At 40.7% G+C, this 26,845-nt stretch overlaps 2 protein-coding genes across 4 annotated transcripts in view; one reads left to right on the top strand and one right to left on the bottom strand.

Moving 5' to 3' along the window:
- The window catches only part of hap1 (huntingtin associated protein 1), a 28,074-nt gene extending 10,599 nt beyond the window's left edge, over positions 1-17,475 (top strand). Inside the window, exons 5-17 of the mRNA XM_044113750.1 lie at positions 6,762-6,838; positions 6,987-7,103; positions 7,186-7,280; positions 9,103-9,211; positions 9,329-9,407; positions 9,496-9,626; positions 9,786-9,860; positions 10,395-10,606; positions 11,173-11,382; positions 11,466-11,803; positions 13,320-13,508; positions 13,639-13,741; positions 16,137-17,475. Coding sequence (XP_043969685.1) covers positions 6,762-6,838; positions 6,987-7,103; positions 7,186-7,280; positions 9,103-9,211; positions 9,329-9,407; positions 9,496-9,626; positions 9,786-9,860; positions 10,395-10,606; positions 11,173-11,382; positions 11,466-11,803; positions 13,320-13,508; positions 13,639-13,741; positions 16,137-16,539 — 2,138 coding nt within the window. The 3' untranslated portion in view covers positions 16,540-17,475. The remainder of the gene's footprint in view (positions 1-6,761; positions 6,839-6,986; positions 7,104-7,185; positions 7,281-9,102; positions 9,212-9,328; positions 9,408-9,495; positions 9,627-9,785; positions 9,861-10,394; positions 10,607-11,172; positions 11,383-11,465; positions 11,804-13,319; positions 13,509-13,638; positions 13,742-16,136) is intronic.
- A 125-nt stretch (positions 17,476-17,600) lies between these two features.
- On the bottom strand, positions 17,601-22,348 carry LOC122829575 (cholecystokinin). Of its 3 annotated transcripts, XM_044114242.1 has the most exons (5): positions 22,228-22,348; positions 21,948-22,094; positions 18,188-18,273; positions 17,879-18,116; positions 17,601-17,739 (listed from the first exon to the last, which is right to left on the bottom strand). In XM_044114242.1, exons 4-5 carry the CDS (start codon positions 18,114-18,116, stop codon positions 17,660-17,662), a joined length of 318 nt encoding a protein of 105 aa, XP_043970177.1. In that variant the 5' UTR covers positions 18,188-18,273; positions 21,948-22,094; positions 22,228-22,348; the 3' UTR covers positions 17,601-17,659. The 3 variants fall into 3 exon arrangements, with proteins under 3 accessions (XP_043970177.1, XP_043970176.1, XP_043970175.1); XM_044114241.1 differs by having other exon boundaries at positions 21,948-22,348; XM_044114240.1 differs by lacking the exons at positions 21,948-22,094; positions 22,228-22,348 and having other exon boundaries at positions 18,188-18,317.
- Positions 22,349-26,845: the final 4,497 nt, after the last annotated feature.

Genomic DNA, 26,845 nt, shown 5'->3' with positions numbered 1-26,845 from the left:
CATTTAAGACATTTTTCCCATATTTAAGGTTGTAAGGTCTTGTTCCAAGTTCACTTTGTCTTATTTAAAGTGTACTGAGATATTTGCACTAGAAACTAAACCAAAAAACCTGGTGAGATTTTGTTTTTGCAGCACAAAAGTAACGTGTCACTTTTCAGTAATGTTTGAAGACCTGGATGTGTAGAGATGCAAAAAGAGTTAAAACCAAATATTAGAGGTGACCAGAGACAAATCCACTCTGAACAGAGGAGCACCACTGAAGAGTAGGCAGGAGCGCAACAGGTCCATGAGCATCTCTTACTACTTTCTGCTTTTTAGGCTCTCCTAAAAAGCAGAAAGAAAGAGACTCCCTAGTGGTGGGTTTGTCACACAAACACCCTCCACCCTCTTAGAGAAATTGGTTTCCACTAATAATCCAATTACAAACTTGTTACATTTTGAAACAGATATGCTGTCAATCCTCAGTACCTAGAGAAATCCCTTTAAGATTAACATTTAGGGAAGGAGAGGTTTGATCAAAGGGCTTAATGTGATGACACACCCGAAGATCAAGGGGCAAAGCATCGCCACATGGTTGTCAGAGTCATTATGTGGCAAGTATGTAAATGAAAAGACTGTGAAAGCAAAATCCGTCGCATTAAGCTGTGATTTGGGCAATGGAAGGATTTCAAGATAGTGGTGGGATTATGGACCATAAGAAGAGCAGCGAACTCTTCATCGCAGCAAAATGTTGAAGTGCCCAGACAAGAGCCAGTGTTTCTTCATTGATGACAGAAGAGCTTAAGAATAGAGAAGAGTTTCTTCCTGTCTTCACTTTCCAAGTCTGTTCCTTCTTAGCTGGGTTCATACTGAGATTAAGTTACACACAGGTGGATTAAGTGACTTTTAGAGACAATTTACTGCGTTGGCTTTCATTTAAGGGTATTTGAGCAAATGCATTCTTCTAATTTTCATTTGAATGAAAATATGTCGCTGTGTAATTTTTCATCTTTTTCTCAAGAATAATATAATATAAACATAACATAAAAAAATATGAAAAAGCTTAAGAGGAATGAATACTTTTGGAAGGAACTGTAGTTTTTAGTTTTTGTTTATGAAGCATGTGACTCTTGTTGTTTTGATATTGAGACCAGAGTCCTCAGTCCATTACTTCTTTGTAACCATCCGTTTCTCTGGAATTTCAATTATCTTGCTTTAGTAATCAGTTTCACAGCTCCAAGGTATCAGGAACGTGTAATCTGGAATAAACAAACGTGTTCTGGCAAAGATGCGGCACGGCGTCCCACCAGTGACGGTGAAAGTGGTGTCTGTGACCGTGCAGGCTGCAGGTTGATGCCCTGCATGGCCACTGAAATGTTTATGAGGAGGTTAATATTTGATCGGTAGAAACTCCTGTGTCTCGTTTAGGGTTGTTTTTTTTCCGTTTTTGTTTTTTTTGGCAGACTGGCAAATGTGTTTGCTGGAAGCAGTTCTGAGATTCACCAAAAATGCTTGTAAATCCTGACCAGAAAAGAAACTCAGGACGGAAAATGTGAAAATCTCTGCAAATGTATATAAAAACAACGACCCTCCATTTCCTTGAGGCTCTCACTCACATAAGAACCATTTTTATGAATAACTTGGTACATTTGTTTAGGCATATTCTTAGTAAAATATTTAGATTCTTACATGTAGGATTTCAAATACCTCTGCTCCATTGGCTGTTTCTGAGCTGCTTTATCTTTATTTGTGAACTCTCATTGAAGTCAGCAGATCAGATACTTAAATTGTAAAGAAAATGTTGAATGGGATTGGTAGGTAAATATCAGTAGCATTTCTGTGCAGGCTGCTGCCTCCACCAGAACGCTGTGGGTGTGTCTGTCTGCAGCAGAGTAACGCAGAGCCTCTCCTCTGTCTGTTACATATGAGAGGAGAGCAGCTGCAGGGATTCTGGGACCATACCATCTTCCTCAAATCATGGGGTAGAGCAGGATTTGTGCAGCATCCTTTTTCAAATGCACCATCTTCCGAATTATTCCTTCTCCTGCATATGCATCTTCCTCGTCTTCCTGTGACTGCTCCAGGTCAGAACGATTAAAATCCTCCTTTGTGTCCAAAGGTCCAGAGCTCGATTGGTCCTTCGCTCCCTCCTCAGCTTCCCCCTCTCCTTTCCTACCCGGTAGTCCAACGTGGCCAGGTGAATGGAGGCAGGCATGACGACAGATGGCGCGCAGGGATTATATATTAACTCCCAGCAGCTCAGATTCTCTCACACACAAAACGCCTCGCACAGAACCCAGCAGAATCATGCAGCAGACACAGCCAGCGCGCCGCAGCACCGACAGCGCGCAGTAAAACGGGAAAAGCAGAGGATTTAACTCATGGACAAAGTGACAGAGGGGAGTTTTTCTGCAGTCACCATGGAGGTGTGGAGCTCCTCGGCATCCGAGGAGGAGGAAGACGACAAGAGCACGTTCAGCTGTGTGGAGGAAATACTTGAAGAGGATCAAATCAGCCCCAACAGCAATAACAGCAATAACAACAACAACAACAGCGAGCGCCTTTGCAAGGAGGTAACGCAAGGTGAGATGTTGCAGTGGGCGACGTGACAGCGGCTTGCAGAGGAGGCCGATGAGTGATGTGCAGAGATCATATCACTGCAGGACAGGAGGCTCAGAACATGCAGGATTATAAAAATCAGTCCACTGTGTTTAAACAGCACTGAGGGGTAAATGATGTACCTTGAGATTCACAGTGAGCTGCAGTTTTGAGGTCTGTTATCTAAGGGATTTAATGCTTAATAGTGCATGTAGTTCAGCGTGTGGAGATGTCATTGAGAGCGCATCATTCATAGCGATAAAAAAAGCTCAAAATAAGCTGTATTGCTGATCTTTGTAACTTTAAATATATGTGCACTAAAACTTATTGGTAGCTTTGAAAATAAATACAGATCTAAAATGCTTCCATGTAGTCTGATGAAGGTCACTGAGATAAATACGTGTGTGTGGGTGTGTGTGTGTGTGGGTGTACAGTCTGCTGCTGCACAGAGAGGTCCTAAGCTCTGTGTGTGTCAGCAGTTATCAGTGCTGTAAATCTGTTCTCAACAAAATGCTGTTTGTAAATTTGGCACATCATCTTTTGATTGCTGCAGCTTTCATTCAAAAATCCAGACGTAGTTCAGAATGAGGAATAAACTAAAACAACCAACTCAGTGTTTTAATAGTTGTGCCTCAGTAATTCAGTAAATGAGTGAAGTTTATTTTATAAAGCTTTCTTTTTTTAATACCAGCGTAGGTCTTTGCTTTCTTTCAATTTTATATCTAAATATATTTATTGAACTTTTTGTGTGATCTTGAATAGTTGATGTTGACCGCCTCTCTGAGGCAGTTAATGCACAGGTTTTTGGTTTAAAATGGTCCCTCATCATTATTTAGGTGTAATATAGCCAAGTCTCCTCTGTCCTTCTCTCTCTGGTGTCCTTTGTCTGAGCAGACATGTGGAGGGTAAAAATACTGCAACCTGCTGGCAGCTCTCCAAAAACCAAGACATGATGAACATCCTTCTGTCTTTATTTGTGAAGCACATTTCAGCAACAAGGCAGTTCAAAGTGATTTAAAAACATCATGCAGTCACCAATTATGGAACGAGCAGTAGACATTACATTTTGTCAAATGCCATCATCAGAATCAAGCAAATGCACACGATTGCTGTCCCATTAACTGCTAACCAAAGGCAGCTCTAAACAAATGGCCGTTTCGCCTTGATATAGAGGCTTTTTGAACGTTTGTTCCAGATTAGAGGAGCGTAAATAATTTCAGAATTTGTCTTGATACTCATCTTTATAAAAGAGTTTTTTTGTTTTTTTAAAATCCTTTTTAACGTTTTATTTTTAAATAAATGGATCAGTTTCGCACCAGTGATGCTCTTCTTCTTCTTGCAACGATGCTCATCCTCGCCTGTCTGATCCCCTCAATATAACAGACGTCATAAGCAAACCTAAGTCAACGAAGTTTATCTGCAGGAACAGTATTAGGGTAACAGTTCAGACCACCTGCTTGGATTTAGCTTCACCCCACACTGTAAAACCTGTGGCTTTATCTCTGCTGCATGGCAGCCTGGTCAGCAGGTCAGAGGTCAGGGATTTCCCCTGGTGGAACCTGGAAGGGTGTTTAGGCTGCATCAAACCTAATGGGATCCCGAACTACACAAGTGCGTACTCTTGAATTTTACTTGTAAAAATGCAACCCAGTGTGTAATAATACGGATGTGATAAATATAAACATTTATTTATTTGTTTGGTGGCTTTGGAAGATAATTTGAGTGGATTTTCTGTAACATAATGGATCTTATTTTGGGTGTGTGTGAAGAGATGTGTATGCCAGCCAAGTGTCCCACTGCAGGCTGCCCTGTTAGCACAGGAAATGCTGGGATCCACTTTGAGAACAATAGGATTAGTGGAATTGTTATCTCATTAGGCTTTTCTTAATTTATAGACTCTGTCTTGTGTGTGTGATCTTAATCCTGCATAATTTAGGATCTACCTTTATAATACATTAGAGTTGTTATTGTTAGTGTGCCCCTGAGAAGGACAAACATGTCTGCCCTCTTTCTGTTTAAGTGGTATAATAGAGATACTTTAACCAGTAGGATGTTGAATATTTTTTATGAAATTCTCAATGTTTCATTTTTAGGGATTTTCTTCTTGTGACATTTAAGATTTTAGTGTATAAGTCAAAAAGCAAATGTAAACAGACTTTAAATGAAGGATGAATCCAGTTAGATCTATTGTTTTGCGTCTTTGTACGTTTTTTTCTTGCTGCAGCATCAGAGGGAACCGTCTTGTCCAGTCAGCAGAACCATTTTAAGGGTGTAAAGAAGGTTTACAGTATTGTTTGTCCAACTGTCCTACAAGGTTTTGGTCACGTTTTAATGATTTCCTTTTCTGCATACCCTATTGTCGCTGACTGAAAATGATCATCTAAAACTGACACTGAATCATCTTGGATATTGATGTATTTTAATCATTGACGGTGTACATAGTGCAGCTGCAGCCGGGACGCTCTCCGTTAAGCTGATTAAATATGGCTGCAGTATCAAATCACAGTTTCCAGGCCAAATCAATCTAATCACTTTACCTTGTAGAGAGCCTGTTAGTTCATCTGAGCTTCGAAAATGAAGGAAAACGTTTGTGATTTAAGTAAAGGAACCATCAAAGATGCGTTCAGGTCTGTTCTATACTAAACACAAAGTCATAAACCTGATGTTTAAATGTTGCTCAACTTCTGTCTGCTTTCTTTTTTTACTTCCGGCGTCAGAGGATTGTTGTTGATGCAACTTAATGGTTTTGCTTTGTTTATTTATTTATGTATTTTGTTTTTTACAACTAATAACAAATAACTGTTATTTTTTTTACAACTATGTACAACAAGTTGTAACTTAACTGGTAATAAGTCAAGTTACAACTTATCGAGTTGTAATAAGTTTATCACCAGTTACAACTAGCTGGTTTATTTTTTACAAACCATTTACAGCAAGATGTTTCACGTGTCCAGCTGATTTTTATAAATAATCTGCTTTTTTTACATGCTTAGGTCCAACAGTCTCATTATAGTGGTAAAATATATTTTGAGTACTTAATAAACTATTGTAAACAACAAAACGGCACCTGAGAAGAGTGAGCTTCCTGCTATCACTTAAAGTTTAGTTTCACGTTTAAATTGATGAAAACTTGGACGCTTTGTTTCCCGGTTTTTGAGAAATGTTGTTCAGCTTGATGTCATGTTCAGACCTAATGTTTAAGGCAAACATTTAAACAAACCTGAGCTTGATTTCCATGCAAACTGCATAATAGAGGAAAAGGTTTAAGGGGAAAGAGGCTCATTTTCTGTAGAGATGACAGGAAAAACATCAAGCAAACTTAAAGGAGAACAATAATCAAACATCCAAACTGTACATTTAAATCACTTCTCAATCAAAAATAACTAAATCCTTTACTCAAAAACACATATTTCTACCTCATACGGTTCATTAAATTTATTGTAATGAACTCCTTTGCTCAGTACTTTTAGTTTTAAAGGAAGATAATTTCCCTCTTTGTAAAAATGGATGTGACTTTAAAAACTTTCAGTGGGTTTAATTTTTTTCTTGTTTCACAACCAGAAATATTAAAATTGAAGAAATACCTTAAATTTTTAATTGGAAAGTGAGCTCCACTTTCTTGGAATTAAGTGGGTTGCGGGACGTTCAGCACCAATAAAATCTAATCAATATTTAAATTAACTGTGAATAATTACGAGTAATGGGGACCTGAATGGGTTTACTCCAAACCCTGTCCACGTCAGTGCTAAATCCCTGCCAGCTAATTGATTAATCCTTCTGTTCTTGTTCCGCTGTAATGCCTTTAAAGTGAATAAAGACAAACCATTGTTCAGGATGTAAACAGATTTTCACGTCAGCAGCCAGTTTCCGTCTTTCCCTGCGTCTCCGGGTGAAATGGACACCATCAGGTTTCCTCTGCGGTCGGCTGAATGAAGCTATTCTGGTGTCTTTACTGGCATCTTAAGTGGGCTCAGAGGGATCAGGCTAAGAGGATCAGTCGATGGTGAGCCACATGAAGATGTTTTGGTGTGGCTCCTAAAACTTCAGTGGGACAAGACATATTGAGTACTCTTTAGCTATAAAACGTTCATTCTGTAAATTTTTTAGTTTCTGCTCTTTCCTCAGTCAGAAATGCGTCATTTTCTGCCTCCATTCATTAAAATGTTCCCTCCTTCATTCCTCAGTGCTGTGCTCAGACAGAGTGGGCCAGGTCACCAAGACGTATCATGACATCAAGGCGGTGACCCACCTGCTGGAGGAGGTAAGAGAGACACACAGCAGGTGAACTGGATTAACAGAGGATTAGACATATGGTCCTCTCTGCCCAGCTCTGTTTTGCACAATTTTTTGGCTCGCATGTCCCAATCAACCTAATTTCAAAATATACGTGTTGGTGAATCCCTGTGCAGAAAGAGCGGGATCTGGAGTTAGCGGCTCGGATCGGACAGTCCCTCCTGAAGCAGAACCAAGAGATAACATCTCGCAATGAGACGCTGGACGAACAGCTGGAAATCGCAAAGGAAGAGGTAGTGAGCCTCATCGTGCACAGACAAAAACTCCCATCCTGCTGAGCCTCAGCGATCAACAACACTTTTTCTATTTCTTCAGATCGCTCAACTTCGCCATGAGCTGTCGATGCGAGACGACCTGCTGCAGTTCTACGCCAGCACGGAGGAGACGGAGAACGCTCAGGGTCTCTCACCGTGAGTACAGAAACACACACATCCGCCCAAAGCTCTACACACACGCTGATGATTTGTCTAAAACACCTGCCGGTCAATTAAAGGCACCCATGAGCAGCCAAAATGTTTTCCTTTTTTTCTTTTTTAATCCAAAAATAATTTTGCTGGGATTTTCATTTCAACAGATCAGAAATAACCCAAACATGCAATATTTTACTTAAGAGAATAAATTATTTTCCAGGCACATAGTGTCGTTTCATTTCACAAACAAGTAACTGTGTTGACCTAAGTTATGAAATGCTGAACATTTTAAACATAAAAAGAAATGTAATAGATTAAATGATTTCTCACAGCAGCACTCCGTGTATGTTTTGGATGAGAGACTAACGTAATATGATGTAAAACTAAAAAAACTAAATAAATTGTTTTGTTTAGAAATATCTTTATCTGGCAACAAAACAGCAAAACACGACGTGGGAAGTTCAAAGAATGGATGTGCTTTGAAGTAATTGTAGCTGAAAGTTTGTGGCTCCATGTAACCAAAGAGCATGACTGAACTTTGTGTTATACCAACATTTTTTTTTATTTATTTTTATTAAAAGGTTGTATGGCCTGCAGCAAAGGTGACATTGTTGGTGGGCCAAATTAGAATCGTTCTTGAATCAAGCAAAAACAGGCCAAAGACTTCAAACAGTTGAATATTAGTCATGTTGTTGCTTTTTATTTTAATGAGACGCCAAAGTGTTGCTGTAACCAGCGTTTTCTCTGGTTATTTAAAGCATTGAGTAGCAAAGGGTCGCCCCTCCCTCACTTGTTGCTGCCCATCAGCTCGCTCAAAGGAGGCTGCTACACTTTTCCCTCATTTAGGAAAAGAACAACGTTTTCTGTTGGGGAATATTTATGGTTGTAGAATCAGGTGTGGAAACTGAAGGTGTACCACCAATCCGTCTTATTAAAGTGACTCAGTTTAAAACCTACTGTAAGCAGTCGCCTCCAGGCTGGCTACCGGTGCAGATAGCAGGACTAATTGGCTCACAGTTGTGATTAGAGCTGTAAACTAATAAAAATTGAAGTTCTGCACAAAAATCCCTGGATACATAAAACTAATTTGTAGATTTTTTTGTATTAAAATCGACATTGTAAATGTCAGTAGAGCCACTATAAGGAGATGTCGTATATTTTAATATCTTTATTTTAAAAACATACTCTAAGAGTCTCAAGCTGGCTCAGACCTAGCTGCAGAACAAGAACATCTATCATTTCATTTCTAGAACATTTTGAGGTCATTTTTCTTACTACACCTGTAGTTTAGTGCAAGTTTAGATTGATGCAGGTTTATGCTTGAGACACGACATAGAAACTAGCACAACCCTCCCTCCCTCTTTATTAAAATTAATTGAACTGCTCCATATATCAAGTTTGATTGTGAGTAAACACACGTCAGAGCAGCTCTTCTGATCCTCTTAATGATTCCAGCTTAGCTTTCTAGAAACTTCCTTCCTATCTGGAGTTAATCCAAGTTGTTGTTTTTTTTTCTGAGAAATGCGTATGTCTAATAGTAAGTGATGTTTATTGATTATCAGAGTTACTACAGCGGGTTTCATAATCTGAGCATGTCAGCTTCTAATATTATTTTGCTTTCCGGAGCCCAGAGGAGGCAGTAAATGAAGAACTTTTGGCTGTAAGATCTTAAAGCTGGTTCTTTACCATCAAACCAAATCGACACATCTTTATGTTTCACACACCAGCATCTGTTTTTCACTTAAATATGTAAAGCAACACATTCATTTGTCGTGATGTTCTTGAAAGTTAAAATATTTTTCTTTCTTTTTGTTTTCTGCAGAATTAAAAGAAATGAATCCAGCAGTTCTCTCAGCAACTTTGTCCATTATGACTTTCTGCATCAGAAACTGAAGAGTTTGGAGGAAGAGAACCGCAAACTGAGATTAGAGGTATGCACAATGAAATTCCAACTCAATATAAAATAATAAAAAAGAAAATATAGGTTTTCTATTTTTCAAAGTGACCATTGGGTTGTTTTCATTGATATGCGAATGTTGTCTTCTCAGGCCACTGAGCTCTCCACAGAAACGACCAGCTATGAGGAGCAGGAGCAGGAGCTGATGATGGTGTGTGTGGAGGAGCTCTGTAAGTTTTTCTCCCTGATCTACTTGTAAACGATGGAGCCGTCGTTCTCTCACTCTCCAGTTGTATTTATGAACCTGGTGTGTTTCAGCGTCTGCAAATAAACAGGTGGTGGACCTGTCGGAAGAGCTGGCCAGAAAAGTGGAGGACACCGTCCGACAGCAGGAGGAGATCAGCTCACTGCTCGCTCAGATCGTCGACCTGCAGGCCCGCTGCAAAGGGGTGAGGCGCAAAAACACAAACTCTGTGAAATTATTGTTTCCTGGCAGCTCCATAGCTTTCCTATTCTTTTATTTTCTTATTTTGGTTCCAAAAGGTGAAGTAAATTAACTTTCTGTTCTGTGATGGTAAAATTTTTTAAATCCTGCTTCTGTTCTTTAGCTTGGCCATGAGAACGAAGAGCTGAACCACCAGCTGAGTGCCTCCAGAGAGAAGGAGGCAAAACTCAAGTCTGAGGTAATTGATCACAGCAGTCTTTTTCAAAGTGTCCGGCCACCAGGGGGCGCTAGAGGAACCTCAGACAGCTGGAGGGAAGATAATACATTTTTTTATGTATTCTGTTTTTCAGTCATTATTATAAAATATAGGCTAAAATAATTATTTAATGTTATTTGCCATGCAGTCAAATTTATCACTCTGATTTGCTCATAATGTAGAATCTGAAGGTACAAGGCAGAGTTTATGTTAAATGAATGTAATAATTATTGAATAGCGAATAAATGTGAGAAAACATTCAAATAGTTGATGTTTTACATTTTTGTAGCCTTTTGCAAAGCGGGTCCCTGTCCAGAAGCTAATGCTGTTTGGGGGGCACGGCATGGAGAAGTTTGGGAAACTCTGGACTATAACATCACATTCAGAGTTGGATTAAAATGAGATAAAATGCTAATTTTAGCTTTTTATTTCTCGCTGGTTTTGTAGTTGTTGCGATGTCTGCTTAACAACTCATCTTAGTTATTTAATGTGTGTCTTTATTTTTGTATTTTGCAGCTCAAGGACTTGCAAGACAAGTACTCCGAGTGTGAGGACATGCTGCACGAGGCACAGAAGGACATAAAGAACCTGCGAAACAAGAGTCTGCCCAACAGCACGGTGCAGCGGTACACCGCGCTGGCCTCGGTCCTCCCCATGGACTCTCTGGCTGCAGAGATAGAAGGCACCTTCCGGAAAGGTCTGGACTCTCCCACTCCGTCAGAGTACAAGTGAGTCTGTCATCAGAACCAACAACCACTCTCACCGTTTGTGATTGTCCAAGAGTACAAAATTAGTTTGGGGTTAATACCTGTAAAGATGGTGGATCCGAATTTGATCATTTTTGATTGATTCATTTGGGTAATAACATTTTCCTTTGATTCGTTTTTTGAAAACTTTTGTTGGGCAAATGAAAGTGCAAAAGTCACAAAATGACACTAATTGTTTTGTTAAGTGTCTTTTAACGGCAAGGGATTTGCCATTTGACCTAGAAAGAGGAAAATTCGGCAAAGAAATGACGTGACTTACTGGTTGTAGAAAATGAGGAGGAAAAGGGCAATTTCTGATGGAAAACCACAGAAGTAGCAGAAGTTGCATTTAGCAGCAGTGGCGCCCCCAAGTGTGGGATGAAGGGCGGCCCAGAGAATCATGTAAATAAAATATATTTTTTCGTGTTGTAATAACGATTGTATTATTTAGATTTATTCCTAATCTTCCAGAGCATGGGTTACAGAGTTCAGTGATAAGCATTTGTTGGCTGCAGGTTATGCGTGACGTTGTTGGTCTCTCCTGGCAGGAACCACCCATATCGCGTGTTTGAAACGGTGAAGGTGGCGAACAAAGCAGGGAGGATGCGGTCCCAGTGTCACTCACCAGGACTACCGGGCTCCAGCCCCGTGTCCAGTTGCACCAGCACCCCTCGGACCAGCTACTACGGTTCCGACAATGCCAGCTTCATCCTGGAGGACAAGCCCGGCTCCAGCTCCACTCAGAGAGAGGACAGCAAGTGAGCTTCCAGAGCGGCAGGAAGTGGCTGAAACTCACTTTGTTTTACTTCATGTAGGTCACCGTTGTTTTTCTCCCCCACAGTGCTAGTGGGCCAAAACGCCTGGGTCAGCCAGGCACACCTGGAGGTCAGGACCTGGAAACCGCTCTGCGCAACTTGTCGGCTCGCCAGCAGAGCCACGCCTCCGACCGGCCTTTCTTTGACGTGGAGAGAGAACGGAAACTCCGCGCCTTGGCGGCAAACTGCGAGGAGGGCGACGGCTCCAGCGGCTTCCTGACACCAAACGACAGCCTGGCCTCCAGCTCAGCTGCATCGACCGGCACCAACTACTCCAACGGGAGCTCACGGCACTCCTGCGGCTCCTCAGGAGGGTCTAGGTCCTACCTGCCAGACCGCCTGCAGATCGTTAAACCTCTAGAAGGTAAAAAAGGTTCCACTTTCAAGCATGGTTTACAGGTGTTTTCACACCTGATAGTCTGTTAGACTCAGTTTGATTGGCGAATTAAATTAATACATGTGGAGTGGTTCGGTACTGTCAAAAGATCCAAATTTATTGGAAAGCCTGCTTTACCTCCTCGCCTGTGGTGGCGCTGCACCAAGAACTACTCAAGGAAATGACTTGAAAATCTCAGATGAAGTCATAAACTCAATTTCCTTCTTCCCAAAATGTAAACAAAAATTAAGTGGCATCAGATTTTAGGATTTCTCTTTTGTTTTTGATCAAAGACCACAAGCCATTTTTCTCGCTACCACTGTTTGTTTAGGCTGCATTTACCCAGAATTGCCCGCGCTGTAGTTTGCTGTAGTTTGCTTCCCGGTTTAAGAGAAGTATTCAATCCGCTTGGCATCCACATATGCATTCAAACCACACAAGAGTTCATTTAAACGCGAGGGAAAGTAAATTAATAACATTTTAATATTTAAACAAATAAAATAAACAGTTTGGATGTCTGCATTTAAAATATTTGGACTGAAAGGTGTTTAAAATTATTCATTTACCTTCTTAACCTCAGTGAGGAACGTATGCTGAAAAAAGGAAGCAAAAAATAAACTGAATGCTCACCTATGTGTTATTAGCTCACGGTCCGCATGGTTTAAATACTTGGACAGTTTTGTCTGAGAATGCAAACTATGCTATGGTGTTGTCATTGAAAAGAGAAGTTGCCCAAGACCTGCCACTGTTGCAAACATGGCTGTTAGTTTCCACTAAGTTTGGATTTAATCCTAAGGTCGTCCAACAAAAGACAAAAAACAAAGAAACGCTACATATTTTGTAGCGTTAATAAAACGTTCTGTAAAAGTTTAATTAAATCTTAAACTGTGTTTCTAAAGAATTTCAGTTCAGTATAGAAGCAATAAGTACAACTTTTAGATAATCAATTGCAGTCCTGAATTATCATAAAAACAGTGAAATATTTTTTTTTAAATTCAGTGTTGGTGGAAAATGACCAACTACATCAACTTTTGTGTCTCCAGTTGCTACAGTTACTGCTAACAGTTAGCCAATCCTGTGACCTCCATTTACGAATCACTCATAATACCGCTAGATAATCAGTTTGAAAATGTTGTCAACAGTGAAGCAATCTTTACTAGTCGAATTAGTCGTCACAATAACTGCATTGCTTCAGAAAAAGAGCCCAGAGATGGCATCAAGTTTATACATGTCACCGTATTATTAGAGCCACTAATAGCCACTTGCTCATGCTAAACCAGAAAAAGTCTCTTGCCAACAACAGCTAGCTTGTGCTTCTCAACAGGAACTTCAATTGGAGAAGGACTATGGTGGTGCTTTATTGTTACAAACCATCCAGAAAGTGACAAACCCAGAAAACAAAACCATAGAAAATGTTTGAGCCAAGCGAGGATCTGCTCAGTAATCTGTGTTTTTGTTTAAGACGGTCCAGAGACAGTCCTCTGTCTCTCTGTCTCTCCATCAGGCTCAGTGACCCTGCACCACTGGCAGCAGCTGGCTAAACCCAACCTGGGGGGCATCCTCCACCCTCGTCCTGGAGTCCTGACCAAGGACTTCAAGGAGCTGGAGGTGGACGTGCAGCACGTCTACAGCCTGAACGACCTGGAGGAGGACGAGCCTGACCTCTCGCAGTTTTCTGCAGCTCATGGTTTGGGTAAGACGTATGATCATCTAAAATGTCTTCCAATTTCTCAATCCTGTTTAGCTTATTAAAAGCCTAAAAGATGTGTGGGTTTTCCTCCATGTGAGGTTTAATATTGGTGTCTCCTCCCTTAACCGGACAGCGTCCTCATCGGGTCCCGACCTCCCTCAGACCTTCCCCACACATCCCAAAACCACCTGCAAAGTCCTCCAACCCTTCCCTCTCATCCCCTCCTTCTCCAATCGGTAAGAGCTCTGCAGGTTACACTGCTGCTGTCTGGTGATTTTCACACCTCTGACTGAAATTCACTTTCGTATTCGATGAAGTTGAACGATTTCAAGCCAGCTGATCAAGTTTTTCTTTTCTTTCCTTTATATCAAAATCAAAACATTTCCAGATTTCCTGTCTTGTTTCCTGCCGTTTTCCCACCTCCTGACTTTGTCCTCTTTGCCCCTTCCCCTGGTAGGAAGCGTCTATCGAGGGTCATTCTGAAACTTTAGAAGCAGCCTGCAGGGAAAAGTAAGAGCCCAGCGGATGCCTGCATATTAACTGATTCATGTCTTAAATGTTTGCTGGCATCCTAACTATTCACCGCGGAGGCAGAGTCACACTAAACTACAGCTTAGTGTGATGCTACAGCTGCAGAAAAGCTAACAGTTAACTGCATTTGAGCATAAATTGTTCATATATGTTTGTTTGACAGACACCCAAGTCTCAAATGCAAAGAAAAACCGATGAGACAAAGATATAATGAATAATATTTTTCTTTGAAGGGAAATTTAGCTGGGAGACTCCATTATTTATTTTCTACACAGTTTCTGTTGTGTGTTGCTTTTTATCTCCCTTTTATTCATTGTTTTTGTTTTATTTTGGAAAATATCTTCCAGTTCCATGGGTTCATTGTACAATTAAAGTTTAAAAGTATTTGAGAGGGCTTATGCCGTTATTAATATGTTACCTGAAGATGCTGTCAATATTATTGCTTATCAAAATAATTTCTGGGACAATTTATTGTGCAGCAAAATGTGTTATTGTGACAGGCCTAATAGTGTGAAGGTTTGATAATGTTGAGGACTGAAGATTAAATCTAACTCCATAAGTCAAAGTAATTGTTTAAAACCCCTGATCAGATGTTTACTCCATTACGTATTTACAATTAATGTGCACAGATTTACTGGATAAATCTGTGAGTTATTAATCTGAGAGTTATTAATCAGGCCTCTGTAATCCCTGAAGCAGCATCTGAACCCATCTGCAGTCCAGACGCTTTTCTTAATTTTGAGCCACTTCGGATCGATTCTCCTTGCTGTCTTGAAGCTTCATCTCATGTTTGGCATCAGTTCTCCAGTTTCTCCTGTTAAATGTCATCAGACAAACTTGTTTGATTTATACAGGTTAAATCATACATCCGTCTTTGATATAGAAATCTCCCCCACTAGAGACTTTCTCAGCCTGATTGTGCGAATGTACACAAGCTGCGTTTTTTTTGTGAGCTACTTGTTCTCAGGTTTCTCTCTTCAATAAATAACATAAAAACAATAAATACATTTTACCCATTAAAAAAAAAAAACTTTTAACTGTAGTTCAGTATTTTGCCTCTGCCTCTGTGTACTAATGTTTTTTATTTTATTTACTGCTGATGTTAAAGTCGTCTCAGCTGACTGAAATCTCGGCTGTCATTTTGCATTAATCGGCTTTTTCTTTCTTTAAGTTTTCATTAAACAAACAGACGCTGCCTTATTACGCTGGACAAACTAACACGCTTCTCCATTTTTTAGAGATTAATCACCAAAATAACCAAAACTTGTTTTGTCACCAGTTTTGCAAAAGTTTGTTTTGTAGCTCATGTTTTCCTTTAGAGGAGCCAGACTTTGATTTTAGCCCTCAAATTTATTTATTTCTTTTCATCTGGACTTTGTTTGCATTTTTATGCTATTATTAGGATTAATTTATAAGTTTGTTCTTGTTATATTGCTATTTTTCACAATATGCAACATATATTTGATATAATCATAATAATATTCTTATAGATATTTTTAAGATTTGTTTTTATTATCTTAACATTGTTTTCAAGAAAAACAACGTTTTCCAATATAAAATAGAATATATAAAAAAAAAAAAATTCTGTTATATGTTATCAACAATTATTACTTAATAATTTGTTATTAATGTTTTGAATTTGTATACAAATATTACATATTTGTATACAAAATCATTGGTTTTGGTTATTTGAAATTTATATTTTTAAGATTTTTTTATTTGTGTTATTTTATTACAAGTTTACTATATATATTTATGTATAAAATGAAATGACTATTTTTTCTGTCTTAATTTAATAATATGCCCAGCTGTCATGGAGGACGATCCGTTTTAAATGAGATCTTTCAGCACATTAATACTATCAACCATGAACAAAACACATTTAGTTGTAATTTCTTTAATGTATTTTCTGATTATAAATTATAGTCAGCTGTAGATTAAAATTTAAGAATGTTGAAGGTGTGGCTCCTTGGAAGTAAGATATCGAGAATATGAATAAAACTTTTGTACGCTGCTGTTTGTGAATGGATGCATGATGGATATAAAGCTTCTATTTAATGTTGTGTTCATGTTTTCTTTTTCTAATGTTTTGGTCTGCAGCCTTCGCTCTTTCAGCCTGCCACCTCATCGGGACGGTGAGCACGTGAGCGCCTCGTCTTCCTCCGTCCTCCAGCACTTTCACCAGAGTAGCCTCGCCTCCACCGTCGGCGCCACCGCATCCCTGGGACTGCTGCAGCTGCTGCAGCAACACGGCATCTCCGCCTCCACCGACCCCTACAGCAACCTGCACTACGCTCCGCCGCAGCCGCAGCCGCCTCCTCCGACCTCCGACGTGAAACAGACGGGAGGACGCAGCTCGTCCTCGGACCAAAGCCGCGGGTCGAGCCTCTTCAGCCTGAACCTGGTGGAGAAGCTCCAGAGCCTCGGGCTGCACCGGGTGGCGGCCTGGGGAATGATGGGCCGGCGTGGGACCGACGGACACAATCACCCCACAAAACTGTGACACGCTCACCCCGACTTCCCCCCCCCTCCTCACCAGCGTGACTTCGCATTAAGCCATGAGATTTCCCCCCCACACACACACAGTGCAATTCACAGCCCACCGCAGCACCCCGTGTCTTGAAAAACAGAACGCCGCCGAATGTGTTGGAGCCACGCTAGAGACGTTAACCGGGTAGAGCGATGAACTCAGCCGCTTCTCATCACACACACGAAACAGCAAACAGAATCGTTTTGTATTGTGTTGGTGAACGTCATTTTACTGTTGTCTCCATCGCTGGTTTTAAATAATGTAATCACTTGTTGTTGTTTTTTTTGTTGTTGTTTTTTTTAGTTTCCAAAGTGTAAATAGTAGTATTCTTGTTTGATATTTAAGAAAAAGGAAAAAAAAAAGACTACATGCAGTATAAACTGACGTTGTGGCACTGAAGAACATTCAGATGCACCAAAGCACTGGTTTTCCTGTAACTTAGAGCTGCTACACTGAGAGAAACTGATACAGGAGCGCTGCGATGACGTCCTTTATCCTCCCACATATCTTCTCATCTCCGATTTGTTTTGTGTGTCGATCTGAGCCACGCCCGACCGAACGGGTTGGACTTCCAGCGTACAAAGAAACAGATCTTGTCGATTCTGCTGTCTTTCACACCGTCAGGAGTCTGTGAAACCGCTGGGATTTCTGTCTGATCAGGATCGGTTTTTTTTCTGGGCATTCGGAGTGATTTCTCAATTTTTTTTTAATGTTTGAACATTCAGAACAATCAAATGTAGCAAAAAAATGGCATAGGATACTGTGGATTTAAAAGGGAAGAAATCATAAACACAACATAGTAATTAGTTTTTGACCTAAATATGCCAAATTCTTGTTTCTCTGCACTGCTTTTCTCTGTAGTCTGCCAGCTCTCTGTCAGTGTGTCTTTTACCACCTGAGAATAATAATAATAATAATAATAATAATAAAAAACGTACATTTTCATCCATTTCGGCTTCGAATGTCTTTCAGTGAAGATTAAATCAGTCTGGACCGCAGAGATCATTATGCAAAGATCTTTATTTAAACATTTTCAAGCCTCAACTTTTCTGTACACCGTGAAGAAAAACCAGGACCGAGTCGCTGTCCTTCCTCAGTCCTCCGCGTCCCTGCGTCCGAAGTCCACCCAGCCCTGGTAGTCTCGGCCCGCCATGCAGTCCGAGTTCATCACCTCTGTGAACAAACCATTCCTACGTTGAACCACACACACACACACACAACACCTCAGTGCACAGATCCGATCACTTCCCGCACATTCACCCATCTGATCAGATTATCAGAAGGGAGAACAGTCTCAGCCGCCCCGGCGTACCTGCGATGGCTTGCATGACCTGCTTGGTCATTATCTCCCGCTCGTCTTCAGACAGGTGCGCCCGTCTCTCCGCCCGGGGCGCCGACGCCTCCCTCGCTTTCTCCCTCTTGGCCAGGAGCCGCTGCAAGACGTCCGCCCCCTTCGCCTGTCCGGCCGCGGCGCTCTGAGGCGAGGCCGCAGAGTCAGAGGCGATCAACGCCACCAACAGCGCAAAGACCAAAATTACTTTCCTGGACATCTGGACAAAAAAATCTGTTAGAAACGCACGCGAGATATTCCTCGTGCATATACCGAAAATAAAAAACGTACCTGTGAGGATGGGATGGGACGTTCACTCCGAAGAAAGATGCTGCCTCGGCTGCCGACCCGAGAGTCGGTCAGCGCTTTTATACCTCCTAAAATCAAAGACCGATAAGAACCTTCATCGGAGAACATTTGATGGATTGGGAGACAGATGCTCGGGAAGGAAGTGCGTAAAGGAAACGAAGCGCCTTAAAACCCATAATTATGCTTTTCGCACTGCAATAACAATAAAACAAGTCGAAGAGTTTAAAGAAGAAATTCAATAATGTTTTAGAGCTGCGTGTAGCCAATACAAGTATAATGGTTCAGCCTCAAGGGAGCTGCAGATCATAAACACAGAAATGTCAACCAAAGCAATAAAAAAAACAAAAAAAAAAAAACAAGCTAAAAACACCCCAAAAAAGTTTTCAATGTTTGAAATTTTAATTTTTTATAGAGGAAGACCCTGATAAAAACAGAAACACATGTATTAGTTTGGTTTTTATAATTGCAGTATGAAATATTGCATTTCTTTTAGCCAGTTATATCGGCTAAGCTTAAAATAAAGTGATCTACCAGTCGTTTCCTCTGACCAGAGGTAATGCATTAGGGTGATGGCAAGGAGCCCCTCCCCCCCTCTTAAGACCTGCAGCTCAGCACCAAAGATAAACCATCAAATTTCCACCTGAGTCGTGCAAAAAGCTGCTCTGCAGCTACAGGAAGGGTTTGATTACTGTGACCAAAACAAATATATATTTTAAGATGATCATTAAGAGGGGCATGAATTATTTTCAAGTTGATCATTTGAGTTGAGGGATTTTTTTTTCTTTTTTAAATGTTCCTCTTTTTAATTTTACTTATGTTATTGTCGTCTCGTTTCTGATCAAAGACAAACATCTTGTTTGGGAGAACGTTTCTGTAAATCTGGTCCCACTGCGAATCTTTTTGGGCTTCACAGTCCTGCAGTTTGATTTGTTTTCACCCGAATCTTTGCGGTCCTATTAAAAAAGCCCCTGCACTGTAAAATGTAAAAGTAAAGTGTACTCAAAAAGAAAAGTCACCTGAACTCATTCCAGCTTACTCTGTTGACTATACTAACTTAAACTTAGCAAAGACAACTTTCTACTGAGGCAAGTAATCAAACTCATCAGCAGCAAGTAACCCGAACTTGGAGTTATGAGTGAGCAAAACGCATCTGCATAACCAGCAAAAAACTCGGCATCATTCGGCAGCTCTCGTTGAACGCACATGCGCAGTTGGCCACTGACGAGTGACGACATTATTTGAAAGAAGCACCAAACTGTCAACAATACGGCGGTTGCTGCAGCTACGTTTGGTCACGGTAAGTCCCACTGTTTTTTAGCAAACTTATATTCGTTATCTCGGCCGTATAATTCATCCGTAAGTCCAGGTTTTGAGGTTAACTTTATGTGTAATGATTTAGCGATGCCTGGGACTAACGTTAGTCGAAAATATCATGTTTATGTAGTGGCAACAAGATGGAGCGGCAGAGCAAAAAAGCTGTCCGGGGCGCAAAACAAAAAAAAGGAAAAGGGATAAGGATAAAGATGTTGGCGGGTTAAAAAAGCCGTTGTACTGTTATAGAAGGCTTATGATGAGTAGACTGCCATAGGTGGGACAGCTGTAAACTGTAGGAGAAGCAGCCGTGATGAAGAAGTGTAGGGTCACCAGATTTGGGTTTCTGAAAAGGAGGACACTTCTTTTTTTGTTGGCGGGGATGGGAGGAGGGTAGAATCGGCGGACACACATGTGCGCCAACGGGGTGGAGAAGGGGAGACGGGGTGGGGGGTAGAACCAGCGGTAGCACAAGAATCGGTAGCACATGTGTGTACATGTGCCGATTTATTTGCCAAACAAATAAACCTGGAATGGAGTAGTGGAGCGGAGTGGCAATGTAAACACAATGCACTGTAAGCTATGTAATGTGTTTTGAGGCAGTTGACCAAAATCCCTAACGATTTTTAAATTCCCCCTGGACATTTTTTTAGGTCTGAAAAGTAGGACATGTCCGGGTAAAGAGGACATCTGGTCACCCTAAAGAAGTGTTACGTTGATATGTAATTGTGGTGTCGCTTCTATTGTTGTTAGGACTGCAGAGACCCAGACGTGTCTCACACCCCCATTGGGATCCTGACCATCATTCCTGAGGACAGGCAGGCCTCCACTGACTCACTGCACCTCCAGTCTTCAAGTACTGCCATCATTTTGGAAGGAAGTCTTGTCATGAATGATCTTGGGAATCTTCCACATGCCATGTGTTTGCTCTTTGGACTTATTTATACTCTGAATTTGGAGTACCCTCAACAACTGAAGTACACCTTTGACTTCATCCAAAGGGTGCTTCTGTCACTTGGACATAAATCCCTAAAACCAAAAAATACAATCACTCAAAAATCTTCTGATGCAATGAGTGAATGTGATGTGACATTATGGATCAACGTTGATACCTTTACCCTTATTGGAAAAGTGATTTTTATTTCTTGTTTGATTCTTTTTTTGTTGGAGAGAGCATCATTGCATTTGCAGACTACTAAATGGTTTTATGTTAATGAGGAGAAACATTACTTCACTTCACTACTTCACTATTTACTTTATCAATGTTATGATAAATGTTGGGCTCTAGTATTGAGAATTGAGTTTTTGTTTCACACCAGTCAACAAAGACATTTAAGCAGGGATTCTCAAAGTTTTAAAGACTGAGGGCCATTTGAAGGATTCAATATTAGATTGAAGGCTACCCTAGAAAAAAAGTCGTAATTTTTTTTCCCTAAAAAAAGTCTATGGAAAACTTTGTTTCCAGGTTAGTGTGTATGTAACCACACTTGAGAACCTTGTATTTAAGGTAAACTTGTTTAATTATTAAACATTTTTTTCCATTCAAACTGTTGTCTGTTGGCTCTTCGTTCCAATAACTTAACACTTTTGGTTCATCTTACTTGAACATATCAAGGCAATCGGTTTCCTGATATTTTGCAAGTAATGTGAACTCTTAAACGTGTAAGCATAACTTATTTTTATGAGTACTGCTTAATTGACATAACTCACAATTTGAAGTAGTCATAATTTACATTTTAAAGTCAACTTTACTAATGATTTTGAGTTAACGGCACTCAAGTTTACTGCCATTGCATGAGTTGTCTGAATGAATATTTTACAGTTAACCCAATTAATGATTTTGAGTTAACTGCACTCAGGTTTACTGCCTTTATCTGAGTGGTCTGAACATAGTTATTTTTAGCAATAACACCTTAAAATGAATTAGCTACTTTACTTGAAGATTTTGAGGCAATCGGTTTCCTAACTTTTTTTAAGTAAAGTGAACTTATTACTTTTTACAGTGTGTGGACGAACGTTTCTTACCGACCACGTTCTTTGGAATAGTTTCTCTAAATTGGCCATTTAAAGTGATTCCTACAGCCGACTCTCACTCTACAGGAAGGTATGTGACTAATATTTACCCTCAGGAGGAAAGTGACTTTGCTTTCACCAGGGCTTCAGGTTCACGTGGATCAACTGGTCCAAACAGGGATCGGAAATGGAGAGATTGCAATGCAAGACATATGGAAGACATTATTTGTGGGATTTTGAGCTTTGTCTCCGAGTGTTTATCCAACTAATTGATCAAAAATGGTTATGACAACAAATTAGCGATGGGTCAAACTGACCCGGACACGTCCCACTTTGTGATTTTGAACTTCTGTGACATTGAGGCGAAAACTTGTTTCCGTTTTGGTGGAAAATGACCAGCAGGCCTCTAAATACTCACAGTGGAAGTTAAGCAACTCAGATGTGTTTTTCCTTCCTCTCCGTGGGGAAGGTTTGTCGTGATCTTTGCCACGGGTCCAGCAGGATGGAGACGAGCCTCGGCAGGAAGGGAGCTGCTGCTGGACTTGCTGGGCGACGAATTGCTATCCTGTTGGTGACGCCACCTCAGAGATTAGGAGGCGTTAATGATGTTTACACTCGGTATAGATTTTCTTACTCGAGTGGCTCGTTTCCGCCATGGGTCAGTGTGATTCAAATGTGAACGGTGTTCAGCCTGTCACCTGTCTCACGGTGAAGTCGCACAACTGCTCCGTGGGTTTGCTCCCCCGCCCAAACAGGTCAATCTTAGTCTCTGACTAAAACACTTTTTGACTCGTGAGGTTAAGATCGACCTTAAAGGGGTCTGATTTGGAGCGCGGGGTTCTTTCTTGGTCAGGACTCGCTTATTTCAGGGAATGTGAAGCTTCCTTCACTGGTAGACTTCAGCCTAGTGGTTCCCATGTCAAACAATTTCATTTCACCTGAGAGTGAAGGTTTAGCAACCTCAAAGAGAACTACGTGTCCCAACAGGATAATAATCCCACAAAACACCAAAACTGGTTTGAAATAAACAAAACAAACCATCATTAAGCTTCTGGAGTAATCCTCCTAAAGCCCCATCAACTGTTGTGATGTAATGAAAAGCAAAATCCGTGTCAGAAACGTCCAACAGTTTAAAGGAGATCTATTTCTGCTGTCATAAATCCAGCTGGGGTTATGCCAAGAGAATAAACTTTGGGGTTTTGAGCTTTTCTGTGTCATTTTCACTGCGTGTGGATCAATTTAAGTTCTTCTTACATCTTATTGACTTTTTGTTCCCTTTGCAGAGCAAAAACCCCACATTGAGAAGAGAGTGAAGACCATCGTGGAGGAAATTGTTAATGGACAAGTTGTGTCCTCCTCTGCTGACACTCAAGTGCACATTGTTCAGTAGTCCGCCTGCCTCCTGTAAAACTTGCAGAGTTGGTGATTTACCTGTGCTTTTTAGCTGACCACGTGTTCTTTTTGGTGTTTTGGATTTGTCTTGACATATGGAGCGAACTTGATTTATGTCCTGGTCTTTCTGCGGGCTCTGCTTTAGGAAAAACAGTAACCCAAAAAATCAAACAAATAAACGACTTCAAAAATCCAGTTGTAAGCTAACAGAATGTGAATATAAATGTCCGCCATTCTGATCATAGTTGAAACTCACGCCCCTCTGTAAGTTAATCGTAGTAACTAAAGATAAAATATATAATAATACTGCAAAAGTTTTATAAACCCAAAGAAGATATCTTCAGAGAACTTGAATTTCACTTTGATGTAATGCAAGTTATGACCACCAGGTGTCTCTGTTGTCTGAGAAGACGGTCTGGCACAGCTTCATGTTGCACAACCTGAATTTGCTAAAATGGAAACAGGTGCTTTTTTTGGGTTTTTTTGCTGCAAAATAGACCCTTCCAAATATGATTGGCTTGGTTTACTAGCAGTAAGCTAATTATCTGTTGGATGTGTAAAACTGAAGCTTTATTCCAAAAGTCCCGGAGGAAACGAAGCCAATGCTGGAAATAATTTGACACAGAAGCACGCAAGGGGGGACAATTATTTTTTTGCTTTAGTAAAAAAAAAAAAAAAATCATACAAAGAGGTTTATAATGCTCCAAGAGCTAAAATGATGGTCTTCTGGTCATTCTGGAGACATCAAAGATTTCTTGTCAAAGCGGAGTTGAATGAAGCCGAGCTTTGGGATTAATGCCGTGGTTTGAGGTCCGCCTCCCCTTCGCTGCTTTTGTGCGTTTGCTTTCTTCCAACATGCTGAAACTGTTTGGAACCAGCGCTGTCATCATCAGTCCTCTGTCAAAATGTCAAGTTTACGTAACAATAAAGATGAAACCCATTCACATCGACAGTTGAGTTGTTAAACCACCTGTGCTGAAGCAGAGGAACCCGTCTTTCTTTTCTTTTTACGTGCAAAAGAACGATGTTTTTAAAGTGTTAGTTTGACTACGGCGATCACTGGCGCAGGTAGGGGTGGGCTGGTGGTGCTGCAGCCCCATAGGGCAGCTAAACTAATAAGCACTTTACACAAAACATAACTTTATTTAAGAAAACAGATTACATCAAATCAACTAAGTTGCAGGAAAAAGGCAGAACCCACAATTTAACTTGTTTAAACAGACCACAGCCCAGAGTTATAGCACAGGAAGTTTGAACAGCATGTAGCTCACTTCAGCTTTGTTTGTTAAGGGCAAATCCAGGATAAACACCATTTCAAGTATGCAATCAGAAAATACACCCTTCATGAGAAGGTGCTCTTGGTTTCTAAAGTGATTCAACTTGTGCAAGATCACACACTATATATTTCACCAAACTGGGAAAAAGTAGAGAAATACTAAGTAGACTGGAAACCCTAAAAGTATTTAAACTGGGTATACTTCCTTTGCTATTTCAACCACATGTGTGTAATTAGGTTAAATACAGATTTAGTCGATAAATTCAAGTTCAGTCAGACTTAAATCCCGTATAACTGCATGCAGTCCCATTTAATTCAGAATTATAAAAGTGCAGGTCAGTGAAAAACATTGTCTCAAGCAAACCTGCATGTTACATTAAATCTTCTCTAGAGTCCGCAGCTCAGCAATCTGCCTCTCAAGCTCCTTTTATGTACACAAGTAGCAAAAAGCAGCTTAAATTTGCTGAAACTCATTGGGATCCATCTGAGTCTACCTCCTCCAGACAGCCTCTGCACCGCTGCGTTGGTCTCCTTTTTAGTTGTCTGCTGCTTCTCGTCGACACAATCAAACTGCACAAAACTGACCAGGAACGTCAGGTGCAAAAGAAAACGGCCTCAAACACAAAACTCTGGATGGAGCATCTTTAATTTCAAAGTGTTTCCTCCTGGTGTGAAAACTGTAAAAACAAATGGCTGCCTGAAGAAATGTTTTTTCTTTCTTTCTTTTTTTTTTTTGCTATAGAGGATTTACAATCAAGCAAACCAGAACACGGCATTTCACATTTGTGTTCAGGTCCTCAGGAGGTAAAATCTCTCAGTCAGTTTACTGCAGCTATACCTCTATCATTACCACGACACCACACAAGCATGCTTTATGGCTTTAATTTATTCATTTATTGAAAATAATCAACTTTAATTTTCATCAGTGGGAGCTGTAACTCTCAGGACTTGTGAAATCTCTGCAGCCTTTTTGCATGGGAGCCTGTGTGAGGTGTGGTCACTCCCTGCAGGGCATCAGAAGAAACCCGTACAGGAAGCAGAGCGTGCGACAGAACACAAAGACACCAGATTACTGCCAAAAAAAACAAATCAAAAATACCTGACTGGTCTGTGAGTCATCTTGGCACTAACACTCACCTTCACCTTCAGATACTGTTTTGTATCGGCCCACACAGAAGGGATCCACGCCCAGGCAAAGGCCGATGGGCATATCTCTCATTCTTCTGCACATTACAGACGTACTGTTCTTCATTTTATGACAAGCAGGGAGGGCCTTTCTGTATGCCAGGAAAGTACTTTCTACCCGGACTAGAATCTGCTTTTTGCATCGTGAGAAGTCATTGGAGCGTGCCGCGCAGGCAAATGTGTGACAAGGAATTATGCATGATCTTCTCGCCTCAACCGCAAACTGATCTCCAACTTATGCGCAATAATGACCCACTTAAGAAATCATAAATTAGGTTGAATCTGTGGCGAGGTTTGGATTGTTCCAGCAAGCGAAACGCTGATTACTTCATTCAGCAAAAGGGAGCAAGCAAATACAAAGCTTCCAAACAAAAACCACAACCACACCTTGGCTTATCCCCACACATACCGACACCATCAATCACTCAGCGAGAAATGAAACAATGGCTCCACTGTTACCGTAGGAAAGGTGAGCATAGTGCAGGGACGAACAGCGTTAAAATGAGTTGTACATTTCAGATAAAACCAGGACAAACAGAGAGCAGGTGAATGCTGTGTTATTAACTCTTATTTACATTTGCATTTTCCTCTGTTTGCTGCTGTGTTGTTCCATAAATCTCTGGGATAAACCAGACCTGAAAGAGTTCATGTTGCGCGGTGGGAAAGATTTGCACTTCTTGAACTTGGGAGGTTGTTTTGTTCGTGTAGAAGAAATAATTTTGACTTATTTTATTTGCATGAATCAATCATAGGTATGTCTGGGGCTTCAGAGGTTAAAGAAATAAAACAAATTCAATAAAAAAAACCCAGCATGCATTCTTGTTTCTTGAGTTGGTTTGAATGTTTTTGTTGTTTGTCTTTGGCAGAGATCACAGCAAAAGGTGGTTCTACAAAGTTTTTACTACGCTTTTGTATTAAAATTTGTTTGTGAAAACATGGCGGCTTGTGGTTGTAATTTGAGAAAATATGACACAGCTGAGCGGGTAGGAATGCAACACAATACAGTTGATACCAACAAGGAATGTAAATCATCATTTGTCCCTGTTATAAATAGCCTCGCCAACATTTCAGGTTTGGTCATCCATTGTCCATACAGGCTCCTGCTTGCAGGGGAAGCGGGTTTCTATCTCGAGTTGTCATTGGGTGCAAAGTGAAACACATCCAGGTCGGTGGCAACTCTGTTGACCTCTGGCCAATGAAACCACAGAAACAAATTTCTGTGCACTGCGTCCTGAATGTTCTGTTTAGTGCTTTGTCTTCCCTTCTGGCTGCTGATGCTCATGTTTAATTACAGGACAGAGAGATCCTCTCACGGTGCCTTGTTATGATTACATACCCAGGGCAACAAAGCAACCACAAGCTGCAAACATTTCTGGATCGCCGTTTTGCCCTGCAGCAGTGACGTGAGCTGTTCACTTTGGATAGTTTCTGCAGGTCACATCATGCCAAAATGCCAGCGCTTT

This window comes from Gambusia affinis, linkage group LG04, assembly GCF_019740435.1.
Source record: "Gambusia affinis linkage group LG04, SWU_Gaff_1.0, whole genome shotgun sequence".
NCBI lineage: Eukaryota > Metazoa > Chordata > Actinopteri > Cyprinodontiformes > Poeciliidae > Gambusia > Gambusia affinis.
Note: the sequence above shows the minus strand (reverse complement) of the source record. Positions and strands in the feature narration are given on the sequence as shown.